The sequence below is a fragment of the Panthera leo genome, chromosome B2 (genome assembly GCF_018350215.1).
Source record: "Panthera leo isolate Ple1 chromosome B2, P.leo_Ple1_pat1.1, whole genome shotgun sequence".
Classification (NCBI taxonomy): Eukaryota; Metazoa; Chordata; class Mammalia; order Carnivora; family Felidae; genus Panthera; species Panthera leo.
In genome coordinates, this window is record NC_056683.1 from 62,599,400 (window position 1) to 62,619,956 (window position 20,557).

Below are 20,557 nucleotides of genomic sequence, written 5' to 3' on the forward strand. Positions count from 1 at the left end.
ACTATTAACCACCTCTGTATAATAAAACCATCTATCTATAAACAGGTTAATTTTCTTTTTTTTTTTTTTTTTTTTTAATTTTTTTTTTTTCAACGTTTATTTATTTTTGGGACAGAGAGAGACAGAGCATGAACGGGGGAAGGGGCAGAGAGAGAGGGAGACACAGAATTGGAAACAGGCTCCAGGCTCTGAGCCATCAGCCCAGAGCCTGATGCGGGGCTCGAACTCACGGACCGCGAGATCGTGACCTGGCTGAAGTCGGACGCTTAACCGACTGCGCCACCCAGGCGCCCCAACAGGTTAATTTTCAACTTTCAAGTTTTCAAATAAAGATTGAGTATTAATGGCCTATTTTTACAGACAGAGAAGCTATGGTTCAGATAACAGATTTTACATAAAGACTTTCACTCGGGACTAGCTCTCAGCTACAACCACCATGCTACCCCCTTAAACAGGGTCTCTTCAATACACACTAGATAGTAAAACTGGCCAGACTGGTATGGAAGCAAACCATTCTTCCACTGAGCTCTGAGCATATTTTGTGCTATTTAAATGATGTTTGTCTCTCCATCCCCTCCCCCACCAAGCAATGACCACCGAACTTTGAATACCTCTTTGACTTACTCATCTTTACATAAACCACATTCTCACTGATCATGACCCAACTGCTATTAGCATCTGGTTGACTTTCACTGCAAGATGTGGAAAAGAGGTGTACACTACAGTTTAAATCACACTAAAGTGTGAACATTCAACAGTGTGAGCTACTAGTGACCACTGAGGGGCCAACAAATTCCAAGACTCCGTAAACTGCTTAAATTCTCAAAATCTTATTAAACATTATTCCCACTTTAGGAATCAGTAAATTTAGATAGTAGAGTAGTTCAAGGGACCCACAGACAGTATCCACATTTACGACTCTTTACCAAGGATCGTATTTTATTGCTTATTCTACTTAAAGAAAAAATATAAGTCCTAGGTAGTTTAATCTTACTATGCTGTTCCATTGGACCCTCTCCCTCGGGCTTAGGACTTAAGGGATCCCTCTCTACCAATTCAGCATACCGTCTATGTCTTTTAGGTTCCCAGCATGGGCCATGTTATATCAATGTCCTCAGCCCAGCCTTCTGCACTCTAGAAAAATAAAGTTCTTCTAAGGATATCGTAACTTAGTATGATTATTTTATTTGGTTTAGTTGATTGCTTAAATGATAATTTTTGCAGCTTCAGCTAGACTAATATAAAATATTACTTCAAAATATTTACTTTACAATAATATTGTTCCTAGAGGGAAGCTCTCTTTTAAGGAATTTTAATAACTTCACACGTTTTTTCCACTCCCACACTCACCATTGCCACAGCTTATGAAATTCAGATCCACCAGAGCAATGGTGTTAAAATGTTAGATCCTATTACTTCTCCATTTAAAACTTTTCAATGGCTTCTAATCTCAAAACAAAATTCAAAATCCTAACCATGGTCTAAAAGGCTCTATATAACATGGCCTCTGGCTATTTCTCATCTAAACTTCAGTCATCCTTCCCCTTGTTAACTGAGTTACAGCCACACGGGCTTTGCCTCACTGCTATTATCTGAACACAGCATACACGTATCTGCCTCAGGATTTTTGCACTTAACTCCTCCTCATGGCTGGTTACTCAGGTCTCTGTTTAAATACTAGAGAAGGCACTCCTGACTTTTACAGCAGAACCAGCCTCTAGTATAGTCTATCCCATTATACTGCCTTATTTTTCTTCATAGCATCTACCATTTGACTATTGGAAGACAATCCTCCCTGGGTCTCTCATTTCTGCACACCTTGCAACTAAAGCTCATTTTTTTTCTATACTATCTTTTCAAGGATGTTTACATAGAAAAACAGCCTTCAGAAAACAAAGATAGCATCTTTCTCTAGAGCAAAGGGCAGAAAGGCTTACTGTCCATTCTAAAGATTCAGGTTCCCTAAGCTCAAAGTTCCTCTTCTACATGAAAGTACTATCTGGTGTACTTAACGTTGTCCCACGGGAAGTGAACTCAGGAAACCAGAACAAGAAACTGCTAATCCTAAGGCTACTGCTATTACTGTAAGTAAAAGTCTTTGTCTTTGACCCAGAAATCTTGCATCTTCAGTCAACAACCAAAGAGCTGTAGCAGGCTGCAAATAGGATAAAATTTTAGACCCTTCACAGTTCTTGATATTGATCTTACGTATTGGTTTCCTCTTTTTCCATCTGTTTCTCCTGACTAATCTTTTATCCACTGTTATATACTAATTTTCCTACAGTTTTCAAAGTCATTTGACCTTCAAAAATATGTAAGAGGCATTTTTCTATTCCCATTTACTGGGAAAGGCACTGATCCAGGAAGGTTAAAAAATACAAAATGAGCTTAATGAGTCAGGCACAGAATAGCAATTTGAGTCCAGGTCTAACTCTTAATTTGTTGTTAATCTGTGACTGCTTCTTAAAAGACATAATAACATACTACCCCTATATTCTGTGAGATGGAAGAATAACTACCCACTAATATTATGACAAATTCCTTATGTAGTGATACATGAAAAAAAAAACAAAAATGGCAATGAATAAAACAGAGTACCCAAATAAGCACCTAACAGATATTAAAATGCATGCATTTTAGACTTCTTTTATTCTAAATCATGACACCTGAATGATTATCTAACAAAACTAGATTCTGCTATCACACTAAGAGCCCATTTCTTTCATGCCTAAGAAAGACATATTGGAACAATATCCAAAAATGTTTTCTTTATAACCAGTATTTCCCATTTCTGCAAGAATTAAGAATGCTATAAACATAAATTCCATTAATCTGAAAAGGTTCTAGATAATTTAAAGTTTCTTATACCATTCTCTTTCAGGAGGTAGATAAGAAGCATTTATTACTGGTTTTTCCTCTATAATTGGAGCAAAACCCTCAAAGAGTAGTCTGTACACAAGACTGGCAAGCTATTAACTCAGACCTTACCAACTCCAGGAAAAATAAAAAATACTCTGAGTATAAGATTAGATTCTATACACTAGAGAAATATGAAGTTATAAATATCTAATTTTAAAATTCCTATATGCCGAAGTAGGATGAATCTATTGCATCCATAATAGATACTGATCTACAGTTAAGAGTTCTAATATGCTTATAAATCACTAACTCTATTACTGGATAGTATATAATTAACTTCAAGGTTTACAAGTTATAAGATTTGTTTCTAAATATTAAATTTCAGAAACACAGATAAAATGATTGTGACTAAGTAGTTAAAAGTTTGCCTTCCTCTATGTAAAGAAAACTTAAGAAAATGAAAAAGAATGCACTAAAATGTTAAAGAGGAATATATAATTGAATACATGACTAAGGTATTACTTTATGAAGTAATTTTTTTAATTTTAACTCAATTATCAACATTACACTTACTGTGTAAGTTATAGCTGCCAACATTCCAATCAAGGTCAGAGAACTGATAGAAAATGACAATGCAGCTAAACCATCTGCAAAGAAATAAGAACTCTGTTAAAAGTGTACATATATACTATTCAAACATTCATATTCAAAAAATCAATATAAAAATATAAAAACTGGGTTTCTTAATACATTCTGAAGGAATAAACTCAATGTGTATTACCTCATCTTTGAAGTGTCAACTCCAAGTGGAGACAAGAGTTTTTAAAGAGCTATTCACAAACTGATTTGCAGAAGATCTTTCGGACTAAGATTTTCTTTCTTTCACTTCTTAAAATTAAACAGAAAAACTACTGTCTAATTGAGCCTAAAAAGAAAGCAGCAAAATATTACATGCTCAAAAGGTGGCAAAAAAAAACATCCTGGACTTTCTCAATGGCAGACCTTGAAAAATAACATTGCCCAGGAAAGCCAGTGACCTTGACTTTTTCTTCCTCTCCCTTCCATCTTGATACTCTTGGTTTCTTTGTTCTTAATTTTCAATTAAGTTTTCAACATAGAGTCTAAAACTAAAATCTTAGAGAGTTTATTTCACCCTTTAATTTGAAAGGAGCTGGCCTGCCCATGTGGCAGGGGGGAAAAAAGCAAACACAAAAATAAATTCAAACAAAGCACCAATATAGAATTCTATGTTAACAAGTTAGACTTAGGAAATTATTTAAGGGAAGGCCAATAAGTCAGAGGCAGGAGTAACACTTTTAAATTATTATACCAAATTATACAATAAAATACAATGCAAATTTGAATCTTCTTAAATGTTAGTTAGTAATACTAATTTTTCCAGTTGTAATGCAGGTCCTATCGAAACTGTTTCATTTTCTTTTCTTTTTTTTTTTTCATTTTTTTAAATGTTTATTTTTGAGAAAGAGAGAGAGAGAGAGAGAGAGAGCAGGGGAGGGACAGATAGAGAGGGAGATACAAAATCCAAAGCAGGATCAGGCTCTGAGCTGTCAGCTCAGAGCCTGACCCGGGGCTCAAACCCACGAGCTGTGAGATCATGACCTGAACTGAAGTCAGATGCATAACCAACTGAGCCACCTAGGCACCCTGAAACTGTTTTGAACTAGTTAAAATGCAAGTCCTGTGGAACCAAATATAATTTTAATTTAATGTATATTAATCTTTTCATGAATAACAATAAAATTAGAATCATTTCTCTTCTTAAAACTCATGTCTTGCTTTTATATAACACATGAACAAAGCATATTATTAACAAATTCACAAACCATGCAAGGCTAAATTTTAAGCCTTAATCTCATGAAGCTAAAACATCATATTTTATGGACTCAAAAACATTTGGTGCTATAACTTTCTTGATCTTACTAGAATTATCAATGGAAAGTGTTCATAAAACAAGGAGAGATCTGGTATTTTGCTGATAGCAATTTTAAAGTACTATCACTTATAAAACACACCTGGGTGGCTCAGTCAGTTAAGCATCTGACTTCAGCTCAGGTTATAATCACATGATTCCTGAGTTTGAGCCCCGCATTGGGCTCTGTGCCTACAGCTCAGAGCTTGGAGCCTGTTTCAGATCCTGTGTCTCCCTCTCTCTCTGTCTCTCCCTGGCTTCTTCTCTCTCTCTCTCTCTCTCTCTCTCTCTCTCTCCCTCTCTCTCTAAAAATTAAATAATAAACGTTAAAAAAAATTAAAGAAAAAATAAAATGCATCCTAATATTAGAAATATAAAAATGTGGGGAACTATGCATCTTACAATTGATAAAATGGAGTATTATGCTAACATGGTTGACCAATCAAAAAAATTAATATTACTAATTTTGATAAGTAAAATGTACTCTAGGATATGGTGTTTAAGATTTGAGATAAAAGAAATAATGTTAAGACTAAAGAGCATGAGATTACAGAAATTAGAATAATGCTACCTATATAATTACTGATTCAAGTTATACTAATACTCAAAGACTAGCATAACTTATGAAATGATGTTTAAGGCAGAGGAGTAATTACTCAAGAGACCTGAAGGAGTTAGCTATAAGAAAAGAAGCAATTTATTCCTCAGTAATAGGATCAGGTGCATAAATCCTGACAATTTAGTATTAGTAGATGCCAGGATTGCTATCCTAGTTCTTGCTAGTATCAGCAAGATATTAATGGAACACAATTTATAAGATGAAATCTTAAGTGGAAAGCAAGAAAATTAAGAAGTTGTATAGCAAGGACTCTAAGATTTAATTTAATCATTTAATATTGTATCTGGGTAAGGAAAAAGAAATGTTGATCAAGAATGTACAGTACCTATTAAAAATAAATAGAAAAGCAATAAGAATTTTTCAGGTTTGTAAAATAGATATTCTAGGTTTCTTTGAAAATAAAGTTATTACTATGTTCAAATGCACATGAAATTGAGTAATAAGTACACATTTATATCAGTTTCTAATACCCATTGTATCTTTTCAATGAGTGAGCATCTTTCTTAACCTAACCTGAACCTGCCTATTTTTTTCCTTCTAAAACCCTAAATCACATAAGAAAAACTTCTGAAAAAGCAATTCTGAATGTTTTGGTAAGGTACATTTATAATAAAATGTTATTTCATTCATATAAAACCTCTTTAATTTATATTCTATATAAAAAAATTACTGGGGCACCTGAGTGGCTCAGTCGATTAAGCATCCTACTCTTGACACTGGCTCAGGTCATGATCTCATGGTTCGTGAGATCAAATCCTGTGTCTAGGGGGTGGGCAGCATGGAGCCTACTTGGGATTCTCTCTCTCCCTCTTTCTCTGCCCCCCCCACACTCACACTCATGCGCGCACTATGTCACTCCGATAAATAAATAAACATTTAAAAAATTAATCATGATCAAACAGCAATATAGGGTTCTCTCATTGGCTCAAAGTTAGAAATAAAAAACAATATATCAAGCACATTTCTTTAACATTGTCTATATAATCTCAGGTGAATTAATGAATACATAGAAATTATAAGACCTTCACTGCTAAAATTCTTTGAAGATCATATTTTTGTTTCAACTTGGTAACTGTATGAAGAGACTAACTACATAATAGCTAGAAGTAAGTCTTAATATCACACAGTTCCCAATTTTTCTAGCACACTTTTAACCACAAGTCAAAAGAGCTGTAAGGTTAAATTCTTAACACTATAAAAACAGACTACTCAGAAAAGTCCCAAGAGGTACAAAATATGTATTATTATGAGTGTGTTTGCAAAAAGAATACTTACGACTACTTCCAAGTTCTTCAAACAAGAATTTCACTTTTTCCCACTCTGTAGAATTTTTGTTATTTGGAACATTCAGAGGAACAAAAGCACTACAAAAAAGAAAATAATTCTGCTTAATGGTTTTAAAGATAAAAATTTGAATAAAAGGAAATGGTCTAAAATTCAATTTCTAGTAATTAAAAAAATTTTTTTTTAATGTTTATTTATTTTTGAGAGACAGAGTGTGAGCAGGGGAGGGGCAGAGAGAGAGGGAGACACAGAATCCGAAGCAGGCCCCAGGCCCTGAGCTGTCAGCACAGAGCCCGACACGGGGCTTGAACTCACAAGCTGTGAGATCATGACCTGAGCCAAAGTTGGCTGCCCAACCAACTAAGCCACCCAGGTGCCCGTCTAGTGATTTTTTTATACAAAGATTAACCTCCCCCACCACCACACACACAACTTAACAAAGCAAATCTGCACCGTGTACAGAGGGGTGTGGTAAGTTTCTTACATATGTGTTTATTACATTATAAATTTCTTTTAGTTTTATTACTGTATTCAGTATAATTAGTTTTCTTTGTAGTCCTATGTATTTTATTTTTTGCATTTAAAATATTTTGAGAAGAGGGCACCTAGGTGGCTCAAGTTGGTTAAGCATCTGACTCCTGATTTCGCCTCAGGTCATGATCTCAAGGTCATAAGATCATGCCCCTCTCTCCATTGGGGCTCCATGCTGGGCATGGGGCCTGCTTGAGTTTCTCTCTCTCCCTCTCCTTCTGTCTCTCCCTGACTTGCAGGCGCTCTCTCCTGCTCTCTCAAAGTAAAGATAAGATAATTTTGAAAAGGAGACATGGGCTAAAAACCAAAAAGGCCATAATACAAAAAAGGTCAAGAATTTGTCTTAAATCAGAAGAACACAATATATATAGTGATTTCAACATATTTATATAAATAGAATAGAATGGAAATATATCAAAATAAATGGTAAATATCATGTTGTGAAGCTAGGGCAATTTTTACTCTCTTCTTAGCATTTTTTTTTTATGTCATTCAAGATTCTAACCAATACATAAAATTAAAGTAGTTTCTATTTATTTTTCAATCCACAGTTGAAGGGGCATCTTGGAAATAACAGTGAGCTAGCTTCCTAGGACTTACTCTAGATGCTTAAACTGGGAGAAAATGGAAGACAGAGATAAAATAAACAAGAGAAAGAAAAGAGAAGGGAAGAGAAGGAAGAAGGTTGACAGTCACTTTAGTGCCTAACTCAGAAACAAGATTAAGGTAAAGGGCTGGGTATCCCTTAAATTGTACATGTAGAGAATCAAACAGGAATGTAAGAAATGACTCTAACACTACCTCCTTTCTAACCTAATTTAATTGTAAGCAAAGCACAAAGATCTATCCTCTTCTGTAAAGACGAAATACTAAATGAGTTCAACAATATATACAGTAAGGTATTCACTCCGATAATGTGTGCAAGTAAAACAAAGCAATCATTCTACTTTTCTGTTTTAAACCTTTACCCCTTGGTACTACTGATACTTTTTATTCTTATAAAAAGGTGAATGATCAGAGCATGTCAGGAGGTTATTTAAATTTTTAACTATTTGCATTGATGTGCATTTACTTCACTCAATCTTGGAGACTTATTTCACACCACTTTCAGAAAGAAAAGTGACAAAATTAGAGCAATAAATGTAAAAAGTTCATTATTTGTTGCCCTGGCCATAAAATCAAAAAACAAATAAAAGTAGTCAAGTAGAATCAAAACATAAAAAAATAAACCTCTTGCAAATTATACTTCTATGATGATATTAACTTATTTATTTGCATTTGAATAAAAGTATAAAGCAAGGAAGAAAAAACTATCTATATAGTATCTATTTTATTTGGACAGAGTTTTTTCCAGATATATATATTTATATTTCAAAAAGTTTATTTTGAATTTGTAAGTTGGCAGTGACCAATTCTGTGAGTAGGAGGAAAAACTTCTGTGTTGCACAAAATATCACCTATAGTACTTAAACAGAAATATGTATTACAAATATCTAAAACTAGTATTCATACTTAGAATATTTTTTATCTATGTCAGTTTTAGGTAAACAAAGGTTCTACCCAAAAGTAGAAGAAAATTAACTCTTAGTTGTTGATGACACTTACATGTTCAAACTCCTGAGCTGGGTTCTTTAGCAGTTCAAATATTTAACAAAGAAACTTTCTATGACCAAAAAAAAAAAAAAAAAAAAAAAATTTAAAGTTCAAATAGCCCAAACTACTGTCAGGATGACTTCAGGAAAAATACTGATTGTGAAGAGATCCAGGAGAGTTAACATTTTAGCACTGATTTTTAGGTAGGAACTATAGGGAGTAACGAAAGCACAAACCCCAAACAGGTTCTCCTCAGTTAGGGGAATCTTGCCATCAGGACTGTATAATCTAAGAAACATTTGCAAAATATTTTCACATAAACTAAGATAAACATCTATAAGCAGAATTCAAGAGTTACAACTAAATTCATCTATATATCCTGGACAGTAATTTAACAACCAATATGGCAAAGACATTGAAAGGGCGGGCCTACGCCGGCTGACTCCATCTTGTTCTGTGTCCTTCACCTAGACCACGCCTCCACCCCTTGAGTAACCTCCCACTCACCCGTTCAAACTTCCTGGTCAAAACACGCCCAGCGACCTTCTTAACAGGACTCTGACCCTTCCCCAGCCAATCAGCTGAGGCCACAGCCATTACCTCACCAACTGCCCCTAGGCCCCAATAAAACCTTTGTCCTTTTGGAACTCACTCTCTCTCCCTGGTATCTCACCGCTGCATCGGTGCAGGTAGGGGATTGAGCTCGAGCTAGCTCGAATGAAGGCTCTTTTGCTTTTGCATCGGACTCGGCTCCCTGGTGGTCTTTGGGGATCACGAATTCTGGGCATAACAACATGAACCAGTCAACAGAGGCACTGGCCTTAATTCTGGAAGACACTGCTGAACCAGGCTTTACCCTTTAAATGGGCCTAGGGTGGGGTAAGAAGAATCAAGAAGGCAGAGCAGCAGCTGACTCACATGGAAGCGTTTCAACCTCTTAACAACCAGAAGGGGCAAACTAGTGTTCACCAGCCAAATGTCAGCCTATAGACAAAGATCTATGAAGAGAAAGGAGTTTCTCCTAACAGATGCAACGGCAACTAAAACTAAAGTCAGATGTGTCTGGAATATAAATACATCAATTTTGATGAGGAGGCAGCATTTAATAAGGTTATCAGCCATTTACTAAATGATGATGACACTAAAATAACCAACGAGTATAATGAGATTTGTGTGGTAGAAAGTACAGATATTTTCTTAATCTCAGTCTCTCCCAAAAAAAAAAAAAAAAAAAAAAAATTGCATACAGAGAACTTCAGCTTCCAAAGACACACCATACTAGATCAAGATGAGAACTGCGGCCTCATAAGGTTATAAATTTCTCTTACACTCTTAAAATAGTAAAACTGAAAAACTGATTAGTAAAAATATTTTATACCCAATTTGACTCACTGTATTAGTTTAATACAGATTTTCACTTAAAGGAAGAGACAATGCAAAGGCTAATGAATTTCAGTAGATATGAAACTGAAATGATAAACTCAGTAGAATAGAAAGTAAGATTTTTCACATCTTACACCCAATCACCAAGTCATATTTATCTTCCAAATATTTTATCAGTTTCTTCCTGTCTGTTCTCTTTGTAACTACTCTAGTTTAGACCCTCATCTGTCAGCTGAACTATTACAATAATTACCTAACTGGTCTTCCTATCATTTATATTTCAATTCTCCAACCCAATTCCCAAATGCCCCTTTCAAATGCATCCTTCATGGTGTTAAAACTCTTAAAATAAATTCATATATAATTACTTTCATGCATTCACAAACATAAATGTATATACATCTTCACTGTCTTTCAACTGATCAGCAGGATAAAACTGGAAATTTCTTAAACATTGTATATAAAACCCAGAGTTCACCTACCTGGCTAATGCCATAGCCTGTCACCCACACAAATACCTGAAACGTCACAACATACTTTTTTTCGGTACTGTGAGAGTTTAAATTCACATTGTATGTTTTAGGTCATTCTTCAAATACTCCATGCTAACTACAGCCTCTCCGTTACCACAATGTTATGAACTCAACTGGTCCCCCTAAAATTCATATGTTAAAGCCGTAATCACCAATTTAATGGCATTTGGATATTGAACCTTTAAGGAGGCAATTAAGGTTAAATGAGGTCCTACAGGTAAGGCTGTAATCCAACAGGATTGGTGTCCTTATAAGAAGAGGAAGAGACACTAGAGAGCTCTCTCTCCCCCTGCTAGCACAGAGTAAAGACCATGTGAGGACACAGTGAAAAGGTAGCTATCTACAAGTCAGGTATCCTCACCAAAAACCAAATGTGCTGACACCTTGATCATGGACTTTTAGCCTTCACAACTCCAGAACTGTGAGAAAATAAACGTTCACTGGGTAAGCTACCCAGTCTGTGCTATTTTGTTACCACAGCCCAAGTAGACAGTTATAGATTTTGATACCATAAAGTGGATTCCTACTGTAACAAATACCTAAAAATGTGGCTGTCTCTTTGAAATTCAGTAATGGGCAAAAGCTGGAAGAGTTTTAAGGTGCATGCCAGAAAAAGCCTGGGCTGCCCTGATGGTGTGAAAAAAGAATAAAAGAAAAAAGAAAAAGGTCCCAAATGGAGTCACTTGTGCTGAATCCCACCAATATTTAATACCTAACCTAGTTGCAGTTGCAGCCTCTCCCAGGAGTGGAATTTAAAAAAAAATTTTTTTTAATTTTCTTATTTTATTTTTGAGAGAGAGAGAGAGAGAGAGAGAGAGGGCTTGAGCAGGAGAGGGGCAGAGAGACGGAGACACAGAAGCAGGCCCCAGGCTCCAAGCTGTCAGCACAGGGCCCAACACGGGACTCAAACCCAGGAGCCCAGATATCATGACCCCAGCCGAAGTCAGACCCCCAACTGACTGAGCCACCCAGGGGCCCCTAGAAGTGGAATTTTAAACTAATCAATCTGAAATTTCCTAGTCAGTACTAGTAAGGTAATCTGCCTGATAAAATCCCCTGCCTTCCCCTCAGGGAAGGTGACCTTCCCTGAAACAATTCACTCTTTGAATTTCCTTATCTCACCAACTTCTCCCTGTAGAAGGCTTCCATTTTGCATTAACTCCTTAGAGCTCCTTTCCATTTGCTAGAAGGATGCTGTCCAATTCATGAATTGCTGAATAAAGCCAACTAGATCTTCAAATTTACCCAGTGGAATTTTGTATTTTAACAAAGAGACTATTGATAAAAAATATGGATGCTAAACACAATTCTAGGAACAACTGAAAAAAGAGTTATGGAGAAAACTATTGTTGTCTTAGAAAAGACATAGATCATCTCATGAATACAATGGTGGTAGAAATATGGCTGCTAAAGGTCATCCTGGTAAAATCTTAGCTAGAAATGAAGAGCATATTATTGGAAACTAAAAGAAAGAAGATAACATGTTATACAGTGACAAGGACTTTTGGGCTGAATTGTTTTGTGGTTCTATGAAAAGCAGAACTTTTAAGAGATGAAATTGGGTACTTAGCTGAGGAGGATTCTAAGCAAAGTGTTGAAGGAGTAGGCTGGTTTCTCCTTACGGTTTACAGAAAACTGTGAGAGGAGAAAGGTAAGGTAAAGGAACTGTTAAGCAAAAAGGAACTGTCCCAAAGTATTGTAAAAAATAACGAAGCCTGTTCTAAGATGGTGGCTGAACAGGCTGATAAGGAGATTAATAAGGGTGGAAACCACGGATTTAATCAGCCATCTCACCAGAAGCCAGGAACAATGGTGGGATGATACTAGCAGAAACACTGCCGATCTGACATAAAGGGAACACAGATGGGTCAAAATAAGGAAGGATATGAGATTTGGGGGATTCACAGGACAGGATAACAGAATTATTTAGCTGAGAACGTGCTTTATCCTTCAAGAAAAAATATCCAAAAGCAATTCAGTTATAATGAGGGCTGCCACTCCCACTATAGGCCCAGGGGAAAGGTTGCTTCCTCTTCTATTTCCTCAATTGTGGCCACAGGGCAACTGCTGCAAGGAGTCAAGGGAGCAGGACCTATGCCCAGAACTAAGAGGAGAGGCCCAATACCTAGCGCCATAGTAGTGATTCTACTACCTACCCCTCAATGGGCCTGGACAGTGGAGCATTCAACCAAGGATGGTTATTCTTGAGCCTTAAGATCGAATAATTTGCCTTGTTAGGTTTTGGATTTGCATGGGATGCATAACCCTTTCATTCCTTCCAATTTATCCCTTTCAGAATAGAAACGTCCATCCTATGCCTGTCCTACCATTCTACCTTTGAGGCACAAAATTTGTCTGTTTTCACAAGTTCACTGCTAATGAAGAATTTTGACTCCTTTGACTCAGACGGATAAATCATACTTCGGGTCTCACCTATACTGGATTTAGAGGATATTTAGATGAGACTTCAGACCTACAACTGATGCTGAGTTAACACTTTGGGGGCTGCTGGGATGGGATGAATGTATTTCACATGTATGAAGGACATGAATTTTGGGGGGCCAGAGAATAGAATGTTATGGTCTGAATTTGTCCTCACAAAATCCCTATGTTGGAGCTCTAACCCCAAATGTGAAGGGTTTCGGATACAGGGCCTTTAGGAAGGTAATTACTTAAATGAGGTCATAATGGTGGGATCCTAGCCCCATGGGGTTGAGTCCTTTAGGAAGAGGAAGAAACACCAGAGAGCACTCTCTCCCCGAGTGACAGTACAGAGGAAAGATCCTGTAGGACATGATCTGCAAACATCCTGATCACAGATTTCTAGTCTCTAGAACTATGAGAAAATAAATGTCTATTATTTACAGCACTCTGAAAAGACTAATATACTATACATGCTATTCAACTTTTTTATTTAGTCAGCTGATCAATTTCCACTCCTCAAACTTCAATTCAAATATTATTCCCTAGTAGGTCTTTCCTGATTCTTCAATGCAGAATTCCTATTATATGAATAGGAACTTGCTGGGGCACCTGGGTGGCTCAGTCGGTTAAGCGTCTGACTTCAGCTCAGGTTAAGATCTCACGGTTGGTGAGTTAAAGCCCCACATCTGGCTCTGTGCTAACAGCTCAGACCCTGGAGCCTGCTTTGGATTCTGTGTCTCCCCCTCTCTCTGCCTCTTCCCTGCTCATACTCTGTCTCTCTCTCTCTCTCTGTGTCTCTCTCTCAAAAATAAATAAAATGTTAGAAAGAAAAAAAAAAAAGAATAGGAACTTGCTACTCCATCATCAAAACCTGGTACCTATCTCTTATTACAGCACTTAAATGTTATAACTCAAGTTATATATTTATGTCTCTCTCCCCACTGTGAACCTTGAGGAAATAGACAATGACCCTCCATCTTTATCCCCAAGATTTTGCACACTACCCAACAAAGTGCTCCAAAAATGTTAGCTGCATGAATTAAACCTCAACAATGTTTTTGCCATAAAATTATCTACTGTTTTAAAAGAAAAAAAAAATCACTTAACAAAAATGAGGAGTAGGTCACCATCAAGAAAATTTCAGGAAATTTAGTCAATCACTTAACCTAAATGTATATACCTCATTCAAATATGGTAATGAGAAGAACACTACCTTGGGTAACCAAAACAATTACGAGTCTTTTATTCACAAATTTCAGGCTTGTGAAATACAGGAGTCCACATATGTCCTTCTCTACCAGTGCTCTCAGCTAAAGATCTCAAATATCAATGAGAAAATAGAGGCCAATCAAAGAGGAATACTTTTATTTGCACACAAAACCTAAGAACCTACCTGTACCTCTTCATTTTTATCGTTCTTGTAACAATGGAGGAAATATCCTTCCACCTTAATCAAAGCCTTCCACCTGTATGGGTGCTTTTCTATGCCATTCTTTCTCACCGGTTATCCACCATGATAGCCAACATTATCAATTCAATTACAAAAGGACCATAGTATTGAGAAAGGCAGGAGGTAGCACAGGGAGCAACACTTAGCAATTCTTCAGCTTATCTTTCATATTTTACAAAGGAGAAAAAAAAACTCATTTTCTCATTGGAGCTAGATACTGATATTGGAAGAGCAGAGACTAAACTCTGACTTTTCTAATGCTTAATCTAGTGGCTTACTCATCATCTCTTCCTGAATGCCTATAAAATGTACCATGAACTAAACTGAGCTTCTGATACTCTCCCATCAAACCTGCTCCTCCTTCAGAAGTGCCTATCTCAGTTGATGACAACTTCACCCTTCTTTCTGTGTAGCAAAGAATTTGGCCTTGCCCAAAAAGAGGTGTGAATTTTGCCCATGGCTCCACCAGGTACCCAACTGTCATGCCTCATAGGAGTATCTTTATTTAGGGCAGGAGCTGGCAACACCCAATCTTAAGTCGTGGGCCAGAAAGAACAACCATATGATTTACGGTGGTGGACTCTGGGTCATATGGCATCCACTGACCTAGGGGCTGAGATAACTATGTGGGCAATCAATCAATCAGACTTGTCTACATAATAGAGTCTCAATAAAAACTCTGAATGTTAAGGCTCATGTGAGTTTCCCTGGTTGGCAATACTCCACGTATACAGTCATACATCAATGCCAGAAGAGTTACATATCTTGAGGAAAATGGAAGCTTCATATCTGGAATACTCCCAGACTCTATCTTATGCATCTCTTCTTTTGGTTGATTTTAACCTGTATTCACTTCTTATAATAAACGGTAACAATAAACATGACAGCTACCAGTGATTTATTTAAATCTTTCTAGAGAATTATGAAACCTAAGAATGGTTTTAGGAACTTCCCAAAGTTGCAGTTGGTGTTAAAAGTGAGAGAAATGTTCCTAAGACTTTGCAGTTTGGCTAAAAGTAGGTACATCCTCAATCTCTCTTTCTCTCACACCCCACCTATCTATCCTATCAGAATATCCTGCTGGCTCTTTCTCCAACGGCTACCATCATGCCTTGCCATCATGCTTCCTCACAGATCTCATATTTCTACCCTTAGCTCCATAATGTCAAATCTCAAAACATCATCCAGGGATCCTTTTAAAATGTCAGATTATGTTCCTCAATAACAAAACCTCTCTAATAGCTTCTCATCTCTCCCACAAGAAATGTCAAAGTCCTAACAAAAGCCTATGATATCTTACTAAATTTGGCAGATCTAGTTACCTCTGACCCTATCTTCAGCTACTGCAGCTTTCATTCACTCCACTCCAGCCACACTAGCTTCCTCACTTTGTCTCAAACATGCCAGGGCTCAGGGCTGCCTCAGGGCTTTTCATCTGCTGGAATGCTCTTCCCCCCACAAATATTCATGGCTCTCTCACTTGCTTCAAATGTCTTCTCAAATATTAACTTCTCATCAGTGCCTTCCCTAACATTTCACAACCTCAACACAACCTATTTTTGTATATTTTCTTTCTCTGCCCCTCTAAGCCTCTCTTGAATGTATGCCATGAAGAAAAGGAGTTGTCTTTTCTGTTAAGTGCTGTTTCACCAGCACCTTGCACGGTAGCTGCAACATAACTAGTACACAATAATATGTGGGAAAAAAGTGAATGTTGCAGTCTTCAAAAGGGCTGGTCAAACTGTCGCTTCTTGTTATTGGTATATTTGCAAGAAACATTTGCTTAACTTTTAGTATACTGCTTCTAAATAAATAAATGTTGGGGCGCCTGGGTGGCTCAGTTGGTTAAGCATCCAACTTCAGCTTAGGTTATGATCTCACAGTTCCTGAGTTCGAGCCCTGTGTTGGGCTCTGTGCTCACAGCTCAGAGCCTAGAGACTGCTTCAAATTCTGTGTCTTCATCTCTCTCTGCCCCATCCCCATTCATGCTCTGTCTCTGTCTTAAAAGTAAATAAAACAGTAAAAAAAAAAAAAAAAATTATAAATAAATAAATAAATGTCATCTAGAGATCTGTTAAAACTATCAGAATCGTGCAAAATGTTACTCTAAATGAGGATTGAGGGTAATCTGCCATGAATACAATGAGTAAATTTAAAAATATACTTCCGGGGGGAGCCTCAATGGCTCAGTCAGTTCAGTGTCTGACTCTTGATTTCAGCTCAGGTCATGATCCCAGGGTCATGGGATTGAGCCCTGTGTTGGACTCCTCGCTGAGTGTGGAGCCTGCTTAAGATTCTCTCTCTCTCTCTCTCTCTCTCTCTCTCTCTCTCTCTCTGTCTTTCTCTCTCTCTCCCTACACTTATCCTCCATTCAAGGTCTCTCTCTCTCTCTCTCTTAAACACACACACACACACACACACACACACACACACACATACTTCGGATACCTTTTATCTGGGACAGATACTCTGGCTGTTATAAAGATTTGTGGTTTTACTGATGGTTCTCAGTTATGTTCTAAATCAGGAGCTGGCAAACTTCTGACTGCCGGTGTTTGTCAATAAAGTGTTATTAGAACTGAGCCACGTCATTCTGTTTGCATATTGTCTACAACTACTATAGAGCTACAGTAAAGTTGAGCAGTTGCCACAAAAACCGTATCGACCTCTAACTTAAAAAACTACGCTTTAAGAAAGTGTGCTGGGGCACTAGGGTGGCTCAGTTGGTTAAGCGTCCAACTTTGGTTCAGGTTATGATTTCATGGTTCACGAGTTCGAGCCCCATGCCAGGCTCTGTGCTAACAGCTCAAAGCCTGGAGACTTCTTCAGGTTCTGTGTTTCCCTCTTTCTCTGCACGTCTCCAGCTTGCGCTGTCTCTTTCTCTCTCTCAAAAATAAATAAACATTTAAAAAACAAAAGTTTGGGGCATCTGGGTGGCTCAGTCTGTTAAACATCCAACGTCAGCCCATCATGAACTCATGGTTCATGGGTCTGAGCCCTGCATCAGGCTCTGTGCTGACAGCTCAGAGCCTGGAGCCTGCTCTGCATTTTGTGTCTTCCTCTCTCTCTCTGCCCCTCTCCCGCTCATGCTCTGTCTCTCAAAAATAAATAAACATTAAAAAAAATTTTTTTTTCAAGTTTGCTGATCTCTGTTCTGGATAATTTATGTTTCTAGAGAAGAGACTTTCACATTAACTTTCACATTAACACAACTGGCTTTTTTAAAAGGCCAACAGACACTAAAAAAATATATTCAATACCTAAAATAAATAGAAAAACTACTAAAAAAATGTTCTTTCAATAAGTACTCTTTTTTCATGACACATCAAGGCAGACAAAGAGTACTGGAAATATGCCTTGATTATAAAGCATTTGTGTTCTAAGAACTCAGAACAACAAAAGATTATTGACCAATTTTATTCCCACTACAAATTGCATTTGATAAATGCTACTTTTTATTTATTGAAGTTTCTGAGATCAAATTACAAAAGGGAACTTTGAAAAGCTTATTAGCACCTCACACATTTCCTAATATTAAAAAAAAAAAAAAAGAATCAAAACCTATTTTAATAAGGAGAAATGTCTTCCATTAACAAGGATAAATGTTTCCAAAGAGAAAATTTTAAATGTATAAAAAAAATTGTAAAACTTTATTGATATTAAAACGTTAAGGAAGAAGATTTAAGAAAGAAACTCACTGACAAACATTAATTCAAAGATTTAGACTGATGCATTGGATTCGAAAAGATACACAGATGGGTTTTCATCAAAGAACTGTTTATAAAAATGGAAAAACTGCAAACATCATAAATGTCCAAGTAGTCGTCACTAGAAGATTAAATAAATTGTATCCTTTAACTTTCATCTTTTTTTTTTTAAATGTTCAGTTATTTATTTTGAGAGACAGAGGGAGAGTGTGAGCAGGGAAGAGGCAGAGAGAGAGAGAGAGAGAGAGAGAGAGAGAATCCCAAGCAGGCTCTGTACTGTCAGCACAGAGCCCAACACGAGGCTCAAGCTCACAAACCATGAGATCATGACCCAAGCCAAAATCAAGACTGGATGCTTAACCAAATGAGCCACCCAGGGGCCCCTAAATAAACTGTATCCTAAAAAGAGAATGCAATACTGTCAAAAATAATGAATCTACACTACTATCCTAAAGACATACCTAAAATATGTCAGCAAGTAGGTTATCAAGAATTACATAAAATGAAATCACATTTCTGTAAAACTATAACATGGAGGGCATATGTATGGGGGGAAGGGCACTCTGCATGTATCTGACCACATAAAAAAATGTCTAGGCAGAACAACACAGACAAAAATGGATAATTGTGGTTATTGCTTGGTGATGATATAAAAGGTGGTTTATTCTTTTTCTTATTTTCTTTCTACATTTTTCTGAATGAGTCTTTATTATTTCCATTATATACTATTTCCATTTTCAGGGGGAAAAAAATCAAGACTTACCCAACTAAAAGAAGAAGTGCACAAATTACAGCAAATCCCAAAGTATACTTGAATGCTGTTTTAATTTGCTAGATGCCAAGGAGAAAAAGTATACCATTTAGTAAGACCTTTAAAATATAAAATATTCTTGCTACAGTGTAACAGTACTTTCATATCAAATGTACATTTATATTCAATTGCATAAAATTTCCTTGTTGAAAAAAAGAATCTTAAAATTTAATAAAAAACAACATATATGCCACATCATAAGTATCTCTGCAAACCATACTAGATTTTAAAATCTTTTCAATGATTAGACCTTATGAAAATCAGTACTCAAAAACATAATCAATTCTTCAGTGAGCATCATTAGTAAAATTATCAGAATATTTAATAAAATATTCCCCCAAACAGGAAGCAATCAGAATCTATAATACCTCTCCCCCAATTCATTGAAATGGGTTATAATAGTAATTGCAATAAATATTTAATATGCATATATGTGTATATACTTTATATATAAAATATGTACTTATATAAAACAAATATATAAAACATATATGTAAGTTTATAAGACATCTATCATTATCTTTGTTCAAAGACAAAGAAAAATACAAAGCTGGATATTCTAAATACGAAAAGACAAGTTAACCTCAAAGAAAAGGTTAAATTGGTAAAAAAAAAAAAAAAAAAAAAATTTTGTCTCTCAGCCTAATGAAGTCTCTAAAAGTCACTTTTTAAAATTTAAATTCATGCTTCATATAAACGAATTCTTCACAAAGGACTTAAGACAGTCTTTAGGAAAAAAACTAAAGGTTAAGGAGGATCTTAAGATCAACCAAAGAGTTGGGGAAGATGAACTTTAGAACAAGTGAAAAGAGAAAGCATGTATCTCATTCAGTTTTTAACATTAATTTCCTAACCAGCCACTCCACCTTACATATGTTGGGTTTTCAAATAGAGTTACATAGGTATCTGCAAATAATTAATTTTGACTTTCTTTATAAATATTTAAACATCTTATTTTTTCTCTAACAAATTGTACTTTTTACCACTCAGGTAATCAGTTAAAATATTGTTATGTACTTGCTCCTGATCTTAATGCAAATACTTTAAGGTTTTAATAAACCTGATTAAGCATAATTCTGGCTTTTGAGTGAAAACTGCATATATTTTTTTGTGCTTAAATACAAAATATAACCAAGGTATAAAACAAATTCCTGTAATTCAATAAAAAGACAAAAGACATTCCTTTTATGCTGCTTTTTTCCCTTAAATCAGAAAAAAACTATTCAATTTTAGCAAATACCTTTCAACATACAATTTCTTTGACCTATTAAATTACTATATATTAATAGGTGTGCTGATTCCAAATTACCCATGTAATCTAGAGATGGGCCCAACTCAGTTATACTATATTAATGTATTTTTAAGATACCTCTGAATTAAATTCGGTAGTATTTCAGTTAAGATTTTTATACTAATATTAAGTGATTATTAAT

At 36.1% G+C, this 20,557-nt stretch overlaps 1 protein-coding gene across 1 annotated transcript in view; it reads right to left on the reverse strand.

Moving 5' to 3' along the window:
• LMBRD1 (LMBR1 domain containing 1) overlaps positions 1-20,557 on the reverse strand; it is a 112,755-nt gene that overhangs the window by 63,867 nt on the left and 28,331 nt on the right. The window contains exons 5-7 of the mRNA XM_042939131.1: positions 19,077-19,144; positions 6,684-6,772; positions 3,433-3,506 (exon numbers count right to left, since the gene is read on the reverse strand). Of these exons, the coding sequence (XP_042795065.1) occupies positions 3,433-3,506; positions 6,684-6,772; positions 19,077-19,144 (231 nt within the window). The remainder of the gene's footprint in view (positions 1-3,432; positions 3,507-6,683; positions 6,773-19,076; positions 19,145-20,557) is intronic.